The sequence below is a fragment of the Microtus ochrogaster genome, chromosome 4 (assembly GCF_000317375.1).
Source record: "Microtus ochrogaster isolate Prairie Vole_2 chromosome 4, MicOch1.0, whole genome shotgun sequence".
NCBI classification, from domain to species: Eukaryota; Metazoa; Chordata; class Mammalia; order Rodentia; family Cricetidae; genus Microtus; species Microtus ochrogaster.
The window spans coordinates 81211839-81224744 of NC_022011.1; the positions used below are offsets into that span (position 1 = coordinate 81211839).

General features: G+C 44.6%; 1 protein-coding gene and 1 non-coding gene across 2 annotated transcripts in view; one reads left to right on the forward strand and one right to left on the reverse strand.

The window, feature by feature from the left end:
• Positions 1–240: 240 nt before the first annotated feature.
• LOC113456032 lies at positions 241–342 on the reverse strand. The gene has a single exon (XR_003376919.1). It is a non-coding gene; the product is annotated as a U6 spliceosomal RNA (small nuclear RNA).
• Positions 343–4079: 3737 nt separating this feature from the next.
• The window catches only part of Metap1d (methionyl aminopeptidase type 1D, mitochondrial), a 66892-nt gene continuing 58065 nt past the window's right edge, over positions 4080–12906 (forward strand). Inside the window, exon 1 of the mRNA XM_005346559.1 lies at positions 4080–4166. Coding sequence (XP_005346616.1) covers positions 4127–4166 — 40 coding nt within the window. The 5' untranslated portion in view covers positions 4080–4126. The remainder of the gene's footprint in view (positions 4167–12906) is intronic.

Below are 12906 nucleotides of genomic sequence, written 5' to 3' on the forward strand. Positions count from 1 at the left end.
GAAAAATATGTAAATCTCTAAACTGCAGCCTTCAGAGGTTTACTCACAACCCCTACTGCATTTAAAACAATATTAAGGAAACCAGAATAGTTAAAAATTATCACAAGTTACACACAACTTTAGAAAACCTCGTGTGGGATACATTTTTTATTTGTTATTTATTTATCGCTGATTTTTCTTTTTTATTTAAAATTGTTTTCATACAATATATTTTACACATGTTCTCTTCTTTTCCAAATTAAAAATATGGAATACTTCATGAATTTGCATAGCATGTGCACAGGGGCCATGCTAATCTTTATATCATTCTAATTTTGGTATTTATGAGGCCAAAGGGAGCATGCATCAACCTTTAATATTAAGTAAAGGAAAAGGGTGGAATGCTTAGCTTTTCAAAAGCACGCACAGAGGAATTTCTGATTTATTTATTTATTTTTAAGATTTTATTTATTATGTATACAACATTCTGCCTCGATGTATGCCCGCACGCCAGAGGAGGGTGCCAGATCTCAGTACAGATGGTTGTGAGCCACCATGTGGTTGCTGGGAATTGAACTCAGGACCTCTGGAAGAGTAGCCAGTGCTCTTAACCTCTGAGCCATCTCTCCAGCCCCCTGATTTATTTTTTAGATAAGTAATCACTGACAAGTCCATGTGTTTTGTTCTGTTTTGGACAGGGCCTCACTTTGTAGCCCTGGTTAGCCTATAACTAGCTATTGTAGATCATGTGGCCTTAAGCTCAGAGATCTGCCTGCCTCTGCCTTCCAAGTACTGGGAATAAAGGTGTGTGCCACGATGTCCAGCCAGTCTTTTGTGTGTGGTGCATACATGCATTCATGCACACGCATGTGTGTGTACATGCCAGAGATTGTCATATGTCCTTTTATGTCATTTTCCAGTATCTCTTATCCAACCTGGAGCCCATCACTTTGCTAGACTGGGTGCACACTGCAATAAGTTCACCCAGACAAATTCCCTTATATTTCATCTCTAGATACCCATTGCTCCAACCTACTTTTTTTGAGACAAGATTTCATGCATCTGGCCTTGAACTTGCCAAGTAGCTAAGGATGATCTTGAACTTTAAAGGTTACTCTGACAATTTCAACCATTCATCCACACACTGTATCCTGATCATATGCACCCCAACTCCTTGACCAAGGGACTTCTGACCTTCCTGTCTCTACCTCCTGAGTGTTGGGACTGAGCCATGTACCACTATGGCCTTTTTGTGTGGTGTACTGGGGGACTGAATTCAGGACTAGACGAGCACCATGTGGGCTGAGCTAACCTCTATCCCCTCCATATTGAACTTGTCGTGGACTTCCTCCATCGGATTATACCACAGATCATGCATTTTTTTTCAAAACTAAACTACACTGCAAGAACGCATCTTCTGTTTCAGAAGTTCGGAACTGGGCTTCACGCCTTCTGATGCTTTACTGGGGATCCTAAGTTTCTTCGGCACACTTCCTAGGTCGGTGCTCAACTGTCAGGCTCCTTTGCTCCCCTTTGGGGTTTCAGTTATACAGAGGACCGATATTCAGAAATCCTCCCCGCAGAAGTTGTCAGAGTTTGTAAGTAAAGGAGTCTGAAGGAAAGCTACAAGTATCTATTTCCCTAGGAGTGCTGGAGGGTGTGATGCGTGCTATGGGAGAAGAAGAGGAACCAGCAGTCTTACTCAGTTGTGAACTCTATAAATACAGTAGCAAATGGCATGGCTGACAAGACAGACGGCTGATGCAATAGTGCCGTGAATGTTACGGGAACAACCAATCACTTTCTCATTGGATTCAAGGCCCACTCCACAGAACTCCTATATGGTACTGTTAACTAGGCCAAGCGTCCACAGCTGTGTAGGTCATAGACTCTAGGGGAGTGTATACTTTGCTCAATAGACGTGATATTAAACTGCACCCTAAGTTCTTATTTTTCCTCTGTGTAGCCCTGGCTGTCCTGGAGCTCACACTATAGACCAGGCAGGCCTCAAACTCAGAGATCTGCCTGCGTATGCCTCCCGAGTGCTGGGATTAACGGTGTGCGCCGCCACCGTCCGGCTCTTAAGTTATCTCTATACCTGCACATCAGTGCATCTCTTCACCTTCGTGGGAAAAGTTCCTTTTGCTGGAGATTAATATAAAGACTTACAACTAGTCAACATGCAAGACTGTGCTCACCCCTAAATGGGGCATATATATTAGATTCTCTTATTCCAAGGCTCAGGAAATCGTTTCATAAGAAGGGAGTTATGGAAAGATTCTGAGAGCCAGAGGTAATAGGTTAACTGCTATGAAATGGAGTTTTCTTTACTCAACAGGGCCAATGCACACATGAATTCATAGTGGCTATGACTACATGCGCAAGATCTCAACAGGGACCAGGAGGAGGTCCTGAAGCCCCACCCCTAGCTGAGGGTTGGCAATTGATGGCTACTGGGGAAGGGAGGGTCAGTTTTCTTCAGGATTTCTGGTCCTGATCAGATATCTGTGCTCCAATTTATGGCCCTACATACACGTGCATGCGAGCAGGATTAAGTGGACTCAAACTCATGTGTTAAAAAAAAACAAAACACATGAACTTGGGAGGGGGAAGTGGTGGGAGAGATGGGGTGGAGGAGGAGGACAGGGATGGGCTCATGGGAGGGCACGGGAGTGGATTGAACAAAACATATTATATGCAATCTCAAAAAGAACGAGCTTGGATTAAGTGTTCACTGATTTGAGCTTCAGGAGGAGTAGAAGGGGTAAAATTTATGAGCATGTGACTTCACTTAAAGGTAAGGCTGAGGTCTGGAGTGACGGACTGAGGCATGCTGAGGTGAGGAAGGCCTTGTGCTTTTCCCTTTAACTCATCTCTGAATGGTCTAACTTTTCACTGAGTCTGTGAATCCTTTTCTGTTTTTGTTTGTTTGTTGTTTCGTCTTGGGGCAGGGTCAAGACAGGCTGCCTTTGAACTCTCAGAGATCCTCTGGACTCTGCCTCTAGAGTTCTGGGATTAAAGGTATGCTCCACCATTCTCCCCTCAACATGGCGTCTTTAAAATCAATTAGGAGACGCCCACACCTTCACAGAGAATCCTTCCTGATCTTGACTGCATTCAAAGTCCAGCAACTGCTACACCCACAGTTTGGGCTGCTTCACTATACACACCTGGGGATATCATGTTCTCTGCTGCACACCGGAGGCTAACAAGATGGGTATCACGTGGTCCATGACCGGTTGATCCGCACCAGAACAAGGGCAGATAGTTTAAAAAAAAAAAAAAAAGCCGGGCGGTGGTGGCGCACGCCTTTAATCCCAGCACTCGGGAGGCAGAGGCAGGCGGATCTCTGGGAGTTCGAGTCCAGCCTGGTCTACAAGAGCTAGTTCCAGGACAGGCTCCAAAAAAACCACAGAGAAACCCTGTCTCGAAAAACAAAAAAAAAACAAACAAACAAAAAAAAAGGGCAACAGTACCATCAAGGATACACCAGCTGCCTCGCTTGACTCATACTTGGCTTTCCATGGGGGTCATCTTTTAAATGTCTAAAGGAACAACACCAGTTAATACTGCCAAGCAGGAAGTGTAACAGGGGAAAGTGAAAACCCCTGAAGAGACCCACTGGGGCACACAGGTGTCCTAGCTATTTTATCCCGGAGTCTCTGCTGAGTAATTTGGGTTCTAACACAGCAAAGGGCAGCTGATCAGTTTGAACCACATTCTACCTTTCAACTAACTGCTGGGAAATAAGTTGTAACAGAGTGGAAGAAGATGCAAAGTGCTATATTGCACACTAAATTGTGTTCTATTTCCCGACCAACTTCATTGTTTCCATGCACCGAAACGTTGATGCTGTAAATACTAGAAGCCACGCTTACCTGACAGTTTTCTTCCATCCCAGAAGGGCGCCATGGCGCCCACCAAGAGCTGCGGCCGGAGCCAGCCTCTCGTGCCGGGAGCGTGCTGGCCGCAGGCGTAGCTGCTGGCGAGGCCACCAGAGCCACTAGCGAGCCCGGGTTCCCACAGTCAGCCTCACGCGCACGCGCACTCCCCTTCGGCTGTGTTGGTGCCTGTGGGCTTTGGTAACGCGGCAACTCCAGTGGGCGGAGCTGCGAGGTGCTCTCCTGGCCACGTGACCGGAGCCAACATGGCGGCGCCCATCGGCGTCCACCTGTTCGTCCGTGGAGGTAAGCGATCGGCGTACGACCGCTCCAGGGCTCCACGCACAGAGATAAAACCGCGTGTGGACGCGGCACGCATGTGCGTGCTTTCAGTCAGACCCATACACACGATACACACTGGCACGCTGCAGAAACACAGACACGTTTGTCCACTCCTTTCCTGGACCATGTTGCTGAGTGGTTAGTCCTTGAGATTTGCGGGTCGTTGCCTAAAGTTTTCTTACACCATTTTACTTGTGTGATTAGTGTTACAGACATATATACTGGCGATGCCTGTGAAATGCACTTTTGTATTGGCATGTCTTCTCTTTGAAGAACTTGTAAAATGTGATTACTCTCATGATGACTTAGGAGAACTTATGATGCCCAAATCATTCCAAACAGGTACGATTGCGGTGAATCATTGTTGAGTTACTATAGGCTCTGATTCTTTTCTGGAAAGAATTCAGAAACTGGTTCAAGGACGAGGAAAACATAGCACCAACGACTTAAGGGACTACTTAAGTGCCAGGCAGATAGGAACGGTTTTAGGAGGTAAATATTTTCATAGTGATACCCAACACTTACTATATATATATGCCTTCCCAGCCACCTCACCAGCTCAGGTTAACTTAATACAGTCTTGTGTGAAATCAGATATACCGACATCTTGTGTGTATATGTGTATCTAAGGATGTATAAAAAGGTTGACTTTGACATGGAACGGTACCCTCAAAATATAATTGTTTGGAAAAATCAAGTTGTAGGACTATTAGTTTATGTTTAAAATTACATGTATTTGTTTGTTTATTGTGTAAGTGTGTACTCAAGCAGGTGACACGGTGTGCATAAAAAGGTCATAGGAGAACTTCAGGGAGTTCTCTTTCCATTGTCTGGGTTTCAGAGGTTGAACTCAGACCATCAGGTTTGGTAGTAAGTGCCTTTACCATCGAGCCATCTCACCTGTCCAGTTTAGCTTAAAACAACCCCTGCTTGTGAAGTCAGATACCTGGATTTGTGTGTATATGTGTATCAAAGTTTATAATACATACAGGGAATGGCATACCTTCAGTTTCGTGAAATAAAACACTCAGCTTTTATGAAGTGCCTATGTTCTCCAAAGCATTCAAAAATTGTGAAAATGTACAGCATCTAACAAATTTTAGAGATTTGGGCAGGGGTGAGCCCATCATTATATGAACACAGAGCATTACTTGAATGGTCTTTTACATTTAAAACAACTTGTTATTGTGAAGATTTTCTTTCTTTTTTAGCCTTTGAAATGTTCTTAATGTAAGAAGTTCCAAACACACAGCAGACAGAGAACAAAACAGCAAACTCTGTGTTTGCATCTGCAGGCCACACGTTTAGAGACCCCTGTTCCTCCTCCTCCCCAGCCACATTGCTTCCCCAACTGTATTATCTTAAAATATGTCCTAGGTATATATCACTTCATTTATAGATTCTTTTCATTGTGTATCTCTCAAGAATAAGCCTCGGGGCTGGGAGTGTAGCTCAGTGGCTAAATTCTTGGTTAACACCCATGAGGCCCAGGTTTGGGGTTCCAACTCCAGCCCCACAAGCAGAAATAAAAGGCAAAAAAGACAGAAAATCCCACTCCGCCTCATATATATTGCACTTATTTCTGGAATTGTCATTAGCTATTTGTTTAAGACAGAGTCTCTTATAGTCCAAGGTGTCCTTGAACTCCTGATCCTCCTGCCTCCACCTCCTGTGTGCTGAGATTAGAGGTGCGAACCACTGTACTGGGCATTCCCCCCCTGCCCTCCCCCCCCCCCCCCCCCCCCCCCCCCCCGTTTCTCTGTTCAAATTTCCCAGCCATTCACTCATTAGTAGACATTTCTAACAACTGTCCTAACAAATGTCTTCTGTAGAATGGCCTTGAATTTTTGGTCCTCCTGCCTTCTCCGAAAAAACTGAGATTACAAGCATGTGCCACCCCACCCAGTAAGCATAACAACTTTTAAAAAAGATTTAGTTTTTATTTATTTATGTGCATGGGTGTGTTCCTGCATGAATTTATGTGCATCACATATATGCAGGTACCTGATGAGGCCAGAGGGAGTCAGATCCCCTGGAACTGGAGTTAGAGGCAATTGTGAGTCCCAAGATAGGCATTATGGCAATCCAACTGACAAGAGCAATAAGTGTTCTTAACTATTGAGCCATCTCTCCAGCTTATAACAGCTATTTTAAACATTTGAAATCTGGGTTATTCATAGTCTGTTTTATTAGCTGCTGCTGCTTCTTCTTCTTCTTCTTCTTCTTCTTCTTCTTCTTCTTCTTCTTCTTCTTCTTCTTCTTCTTTTTCTTCTTCATCATCATCATCATCATCATTATTATTATTATTATTATTATTTACATTTCCTGCTTCATATCTCATGTAATATTTTAAATTTTTATTTATTTTTATTTTATATGCATTGGTTTTTTGCCATTGGTGTCGGTCTCCTGGAACTGGAGTTACAGACAGTTGTGAGCTGCCATGTGGGTTCTGGGAACTGAACTTAGATGAGCAGTCAGTGCTCTTAACCACTGAGCTATCTCTCCAACTCCCTCATGTAATATTTAATTGTATATATCTCACAATAGATATCTTTTTTCTTCTTGGTTTTTTGAGACAGGATTTCTCTGTATAGCAGCCCTAGCTATCCTGGAACTCACTATGTAGACCAGGCTGGCCTCGAACTCACAGCGATCTGACTGCCTCCGTTTCCTGAGTGCTAGAATTAAAGGTGTGTGCCACCATGCCCAGACACAATGGATATCTTTTAGAGATGATAATGATTTTCTTTACAATATGTTGAGTGTTAGGCAGTAGTTTGATTCTGCCAGGTGTTATTCTTTGTTAGAACAAATCTTTTTGGGTTTTGCCCTTATTCTTCAGGAAAATACAAGGAGCCTTACTCCAAAGTAGAGTTCAGTAAAGGCCAGGTAGTATCTTAGGCATTTATGAGCAATTACTATTACAACTTCTCAACTCTTCCAGGTGCAAGTGAGCATAGCTATGTTCCAATAAAACTTTATTTACAAAGACAGGCAACCCGTTATATGGAATTGGTCCACTCTAACTCTATTAGCAGGAGTGATTCTTAACTCCTAAGCTGTAGACTTTCTGGGGTCTCAGCTGAATACTGTTGGGGTTGGGAGGCTTTGTGAGGTTTTCTCAAGGAAGTGTGTTGGCTCTGGGACTTAGGGGCTCCTACATCTACCAGTACTGCAAACTCTGGAATCGATTCAGCTCTCAGTCAGCAGCAGCTTAGTCTTAATAACCTTGTGGCGTGCCATGCCTCTTTTCCAGCTGCTCTTGAGCCAAAACCTCTATTCTCTGACTTAGCCAAGCCTCAGATGGTTCATGGCTTCACTTCCCAGTGCCACATTTGGGAAGGTTTTGCAGAGCAGAAATCTGGGGTGGGGGGGGGGTGATTAATTTGTTTTCTTTTAAGGCTCACTGTCCTCTGCATTACTTCACTATGTAGTGCCAACAACTGGTTGGTCCACATGTTTGCCTGGTTGCTTAACACAGAGGAATTCTTAGAGCGGTGATGCTGCCATAAATAGAAGAAGGTTTGTTTTGGTTTTAGACAGGATCTCGTGTATTCTAGACTAATGGAGAACTCACTATAGTTTATTTGGCTTACACTTCCCTAGCTCTGTTCATCATTAAAGGACAGGAATCCAAAGAGGGCAGAAACCTGGAGGTAGGAGCTGAATGAGAGGCCACAGAGGGGTGTTGCTTACTTGCTTGCTCCTCATGGCTTGCTCAGCCTGCTTTCTTATAGAACCCAGGACCACCAGCCCCGGGGTGTCCCCACCCTCAGTGGCCCAGGCTCCAAACAATCAACTAATTAAGACGATGCCCTACAGTTTTGCTTGTAGCTTGATCTTATGGGGACATTTTCTCAACTGAGGCCCCGCCTCTCAGATGAGGTAGCGTGTGTCAAGTTGACATAAAACTAGCTACCACAGTCGCTTCCATCACAAATTGTGTTGCTTAGTGTCACAGCTGACATCCCACCTTTGCCAGGTTTCCAGAACTGAGCTAGAGGGTAAAGCTTGTTCACAGAGAGGAATCCGCTGTGAAAAGCAAGGCAGCAATTTTAACACTGAGCAGGTTATAAGTAGTTTGCAGACCGTGTCTAGACTCACCAGCCCCTTAATAGTGTCATTAAGATCATGACGCTAAACAACATCCATCAAGCTGCAGGATTCCAGGGGTTACTGATACCAGTAAGGGGTGGCATCTACTGCCCACTGAGCATTTTCACTTAATATACACCTCAAAATCAATATGTCAAATATATATGTTATATATTATATAAATTATATATATATATATAATTAAGTCTCTTTTAAAAAGTCAATATGTTTACATCACCAAGACTGGATTTGTAGTAAGTACTCTTCCCCCCATTCTCACCTTAGTTGTTAATAACTTTTGTTTGTATTATTTTGTTTCTCAAGTGGGTCTTGCTTTGTAGCCCATACAGGCCTCCTGAGTGCTGAGATTATATCTTTGTGCTGCCATGCTCAGCCTAGCTGATGTCAATTAAAAAAAAAAAAAAACAGTGTATTTGACATGCAGTTCACCTATATAAAGTATGCAGTGTAGCTTTTTACAAATTTTGCGTTTATGTGTGATTGGCATGTACATGGATGTGTGTGGGGTGTGCTTACCTGTTTGTGAGCCTGTGGAGGCCAGGGCTTCACAATGGGAGTCCTTCCTTTATTACTTTCCACCTTTTTCATTAAGACCGTGTCTCTTGCCGGGCGGTGGTGGCGCACGCCTTTAATCCCAGTACTTGGGAGGCAGAGGCAGGCGGATCTCTGTGAGTTGAGGTCAGCCTGGTCTACAAGAGCTAGTTCCAGGACAGCTAGGACAGTTACACAGAGAAACCCTGTTGTAAAACAAGCAAACAAAAAAAGATAGGGTCTCACTATGTGTAGACCAGGCTGGCCTAGAACTCAGGGAGTTGTTTGCTTCTGCTTTCCAAGTGCTGAAACTGAAGGTATTCGCCACCACATCTGGTTCCACCTTCCTTTTTTGAGCCGTGGTCTCTCACTGTTTCTGTTTGCCACTCCCACCTTCTACCAGTGCCCTGGGATTACAGGCACACACCCTAGAGCTCAGCTTTTTTACATGGGTGTAGGATCAAGCACACATCCTCATGTTTGGATAACTAGCGCTTTACCTGATGAACCAACTCCCCAGCCCCAATGTGATATTTTCGGATTTCTTATCAACCTTCAATCACCCTCATTTCTTTCTTTTTTTCTTCTTCATCAGTGTTTAGTCTCTTTAGAAATCCATTTAATAAACTCATTGGGCCCAGCAGTAGTGGCACATGCGTTTAATTTCAGCACTCAGAAGGAAGGCAGAGGCAGGTGAATCTCTGAGTTCAAGGCCAGCCTGGCTACAAAGCGAGTTCCAGGACAGCCAGGGCTACACAGAGAAACCCTGTCTAATTAACAATAATGTCAAAAACAAACAATTGATAAATAAATGAAAAGATACACCCAGAAACCAAACCTTTTTTTTTTTTTTTTATATCTCGCTTCCACTGTTACGACCTGATTTTAACCAGTATCATCTCTTCCTTGGATTAACGCAGTTGTTCTGGCCTCTGTGTCTCCATCCTTCCTTGCCCTCTATATTCTATTGTGAACATTAGCAGACTGACTGAGCTTATGAAAATGTAAATCAGATCATGTCATTCTTTTGCTGAAAACCCTCAGAGTAAAAGTCGAACCCTTGCAAGGCCTCAGAAGGCCCTACACCGTTCATCGCAGTTCCTTGTCAGGCTGATCGCCTGGCACCCGTCTCCAGCGGAAGGCGAGAGAGAGCTGCGAGGATTCGTGTTGCTTTTGTTCTCCCGACGTATGTCAGGCGCCTCGAATAATGTCTGACATATAAAATTCAGTGAAGAATTTTCTTGAATGGCTGAATGGAAAGTGACTAGTTAATTATGCTACGATAAAGTTATTAATAGTGAATCAAATAATGTGTTGAGATACATGAGGTAGGAGCTATTAGAAATAAAAGGAAAAATTGATGAAAACTACAGTCACACTGGGGATTGAGAGTTGACAAGTGGATACAATAAGGTTATTGAAGTTCAGAATGTATAATTAGTAATTTTGACTTAATTAAATTTGATGCTTTGGGTTTAACATTACCTTTATTTTTATTTTTACAAATATGTGTAAAGCAACAACCAAAAAAATCCCGGATACTTATGAAATAGGATAAAACTTGATAACTCATGCCAATAGAAGCCTTAATAGTTCTAAAAGCAACAACACCAAAAATTATAAAGCTACATTCTCTGACCATAAAGTATTACTGCACAAGTTAAAGAGAAAAGAGGAAAGGTTTGGTCTAAATGTTGTGGAAACACAAAAGGAGCCTAGGTACTGGAGATGCCAGTAATGGTGTCCTGAACATGAAATGTCTGGTTCTTGTCCTCACAAGTTCTCAGTCCTTGAGGGACTCAGAGATGTCAGTCAGTTACTGCAGCAGAGAAGCCTGGTGTGTAGACACCCTAACTGCAGTGGACCATTCGGTAGAGCCTGGAGAGTGAGCATCACTGTGCTGGCTAGCCTGGAGCTGAGGTTGCCAGTACAAAGAAAGCTTTGTCAGGGCAGGAGAAGAGACGGAGAGCTTCTTGCCTAAACCCTGGAATTGCTGCTGGATTAACATGCCAGGCAGGTTGAGGAAGCGCTCAGAAGCAGCCAAAGCAGAGTTGGGTGGGGGGTTGAGGACCACCTGGGTGGGACGCCAGGGTGAGCCTAGCTGAGCTGAGGCGTGCACATGAGATACAGGGAAGACAGGCAGACTCCTGTCTCCAAGGGAGTCAGGAAATGACACAAGGAATAGATAACACAGAAAACTGAGGGGACCCCTTGTCTTCATTGATTTACACTTCATTGTTTTAAAGTTTACAGGTGAAATGAGGTGGAGGATTGGGAGGTACTGTAAGAAATTGGCAACCAGTAAGGAGGAGGGTTGCCTAACAGAACTGAGACTCACTGAAGTGACAGTGCCCTCAGTGGCCCGTCTGTCGATCCTGTGTGACTTCCTTCAGTGTGTATCACCTTGTATGTCTGAGTACAGAGGGACAAGGGCTGGGTGTGGTGCTGTACACGGTGTGCGGATCTCTGTGAGTTCAAGGCCAGCCAGGCTAAGTGTCTGTGGGACGATGGGCAGGGATGAGGTAGAGGGCTGGATAGAATGGGGGATTTTCCAGGTGGGTATTGGAGAAAGAACAGGAAAGAGGAGGCATGAGTTTGGCAAGGGGAGGATGGATTACAGAGTTAGCCAAGGCCAGCTGCTGCATAAGAAGAAAAACTCTGCTATGTGTAAAGCTGTGTCTTTTGCTATTAGATTGAATAACCTGAAAGCAGAAGAAACTATTAGTTTGAAGAAGAAGGAGGAGGAAGAAGAGGAGGAGGAGGAGGAGGAGGAGGAGGAGGAGGAGAAGGAGGAGAAGAAGAAGAAGAAGAAGAAGAAGAAGAAGAAGAAGAAGAAGAAGAAGAAGAAGAAGAAGAAGAAGAAACAAAAGTATCTAAGGCAGGCATAGTGGTGCACACCTTTTACACCAGCCCTGGATGGCAGAGGCAGGTGGATCTCTGTGAGTTCGAGGACAACCTGGTCTATATAGTAAGTTCCATAGATAGAACCTGGCTTGGAAAAAAAAGTGTTCAAAGATGAGAATTCCTAGTGAGGCCAGAGAGCAGGGGCATGAGGAGAAAACTGGGTAGAAGGGAAGGAAGGCCTGGAGTGTCTTCTTCATGAGGGTGGCTTTGGCCTGTGCCAAGCAATCGTGAGTTTGATCGGAGGAACAAGCCTCATAGTGTGTATGACAGTACGGCATGATGTGATGCTCCTGGAGCAGGGGAGGGGCAGGGAGGGGGATAGGGAGCTGGAGTCATTACTTCATCAGACGTGAGCATTGAACTAGGTCCTGATGGATGATTCGGGCAGTCAGCGGTTTAGGGAGAAGAGCATTCCAAAGGCGTTAAGGCAGGGTGGTGGAAACACACTTCCAGGACACAGGAGCACTCAGGACGTGTTTAGGATAGAGGATTTGTGTAATGGATTCATAGGCGATGAAGACAGGTCAAAATCTGGTCATGGGAGACTCTGATGACCAACTCAGGTGTCATCAGCTAGGCAGCAGTGAGCACGGGGACAGGGAAATGAGAGGGTGTCTCCATTTTAATCTACTGTTCAGGGACTCGGAATGTACTGGGGAAGGCCTTTGCAGTCCGCTAGACAGCGGTGTAGAATCAAAGAGGAATGGCGCATAGTCGCGGGGAGATGGGGACAAACGGAGCCCCGGGAGCAGCAGAGTCTGCGGGGAGATGGGGACAAACGGAGTCCCGGGAGCAGCAGAGTCTGTGGGGAGATGGGGACAAAAGATCTCTCACTGAACTTGGCGCTGACCAGTTTGGCTAAGAACAGCTGATATGCTCCAGGGATCTGCCCACTTCTGCAAGCTTTGGAGGGACCTGGGAACCTGCCACCTTGAGAGCTTCCTGAGCCATAGGCTTCCTCCTGCTTTAGGAGGGAGCTTTTCAGTTAGGATGCTGCACTTCAGGAGGCATTTCTTTTTTCTTTTTTCTTTTTTTTGTTTGTTTGTTTTTTGTTTTTTTTCAAGACAGGGTTTCTCTGTGGCTTTTTGGAGCCTGTCCTGGAACTAGCTCTGTAGACCAGGCTGGTCTCGAACTCACAGAGATCCGCCTG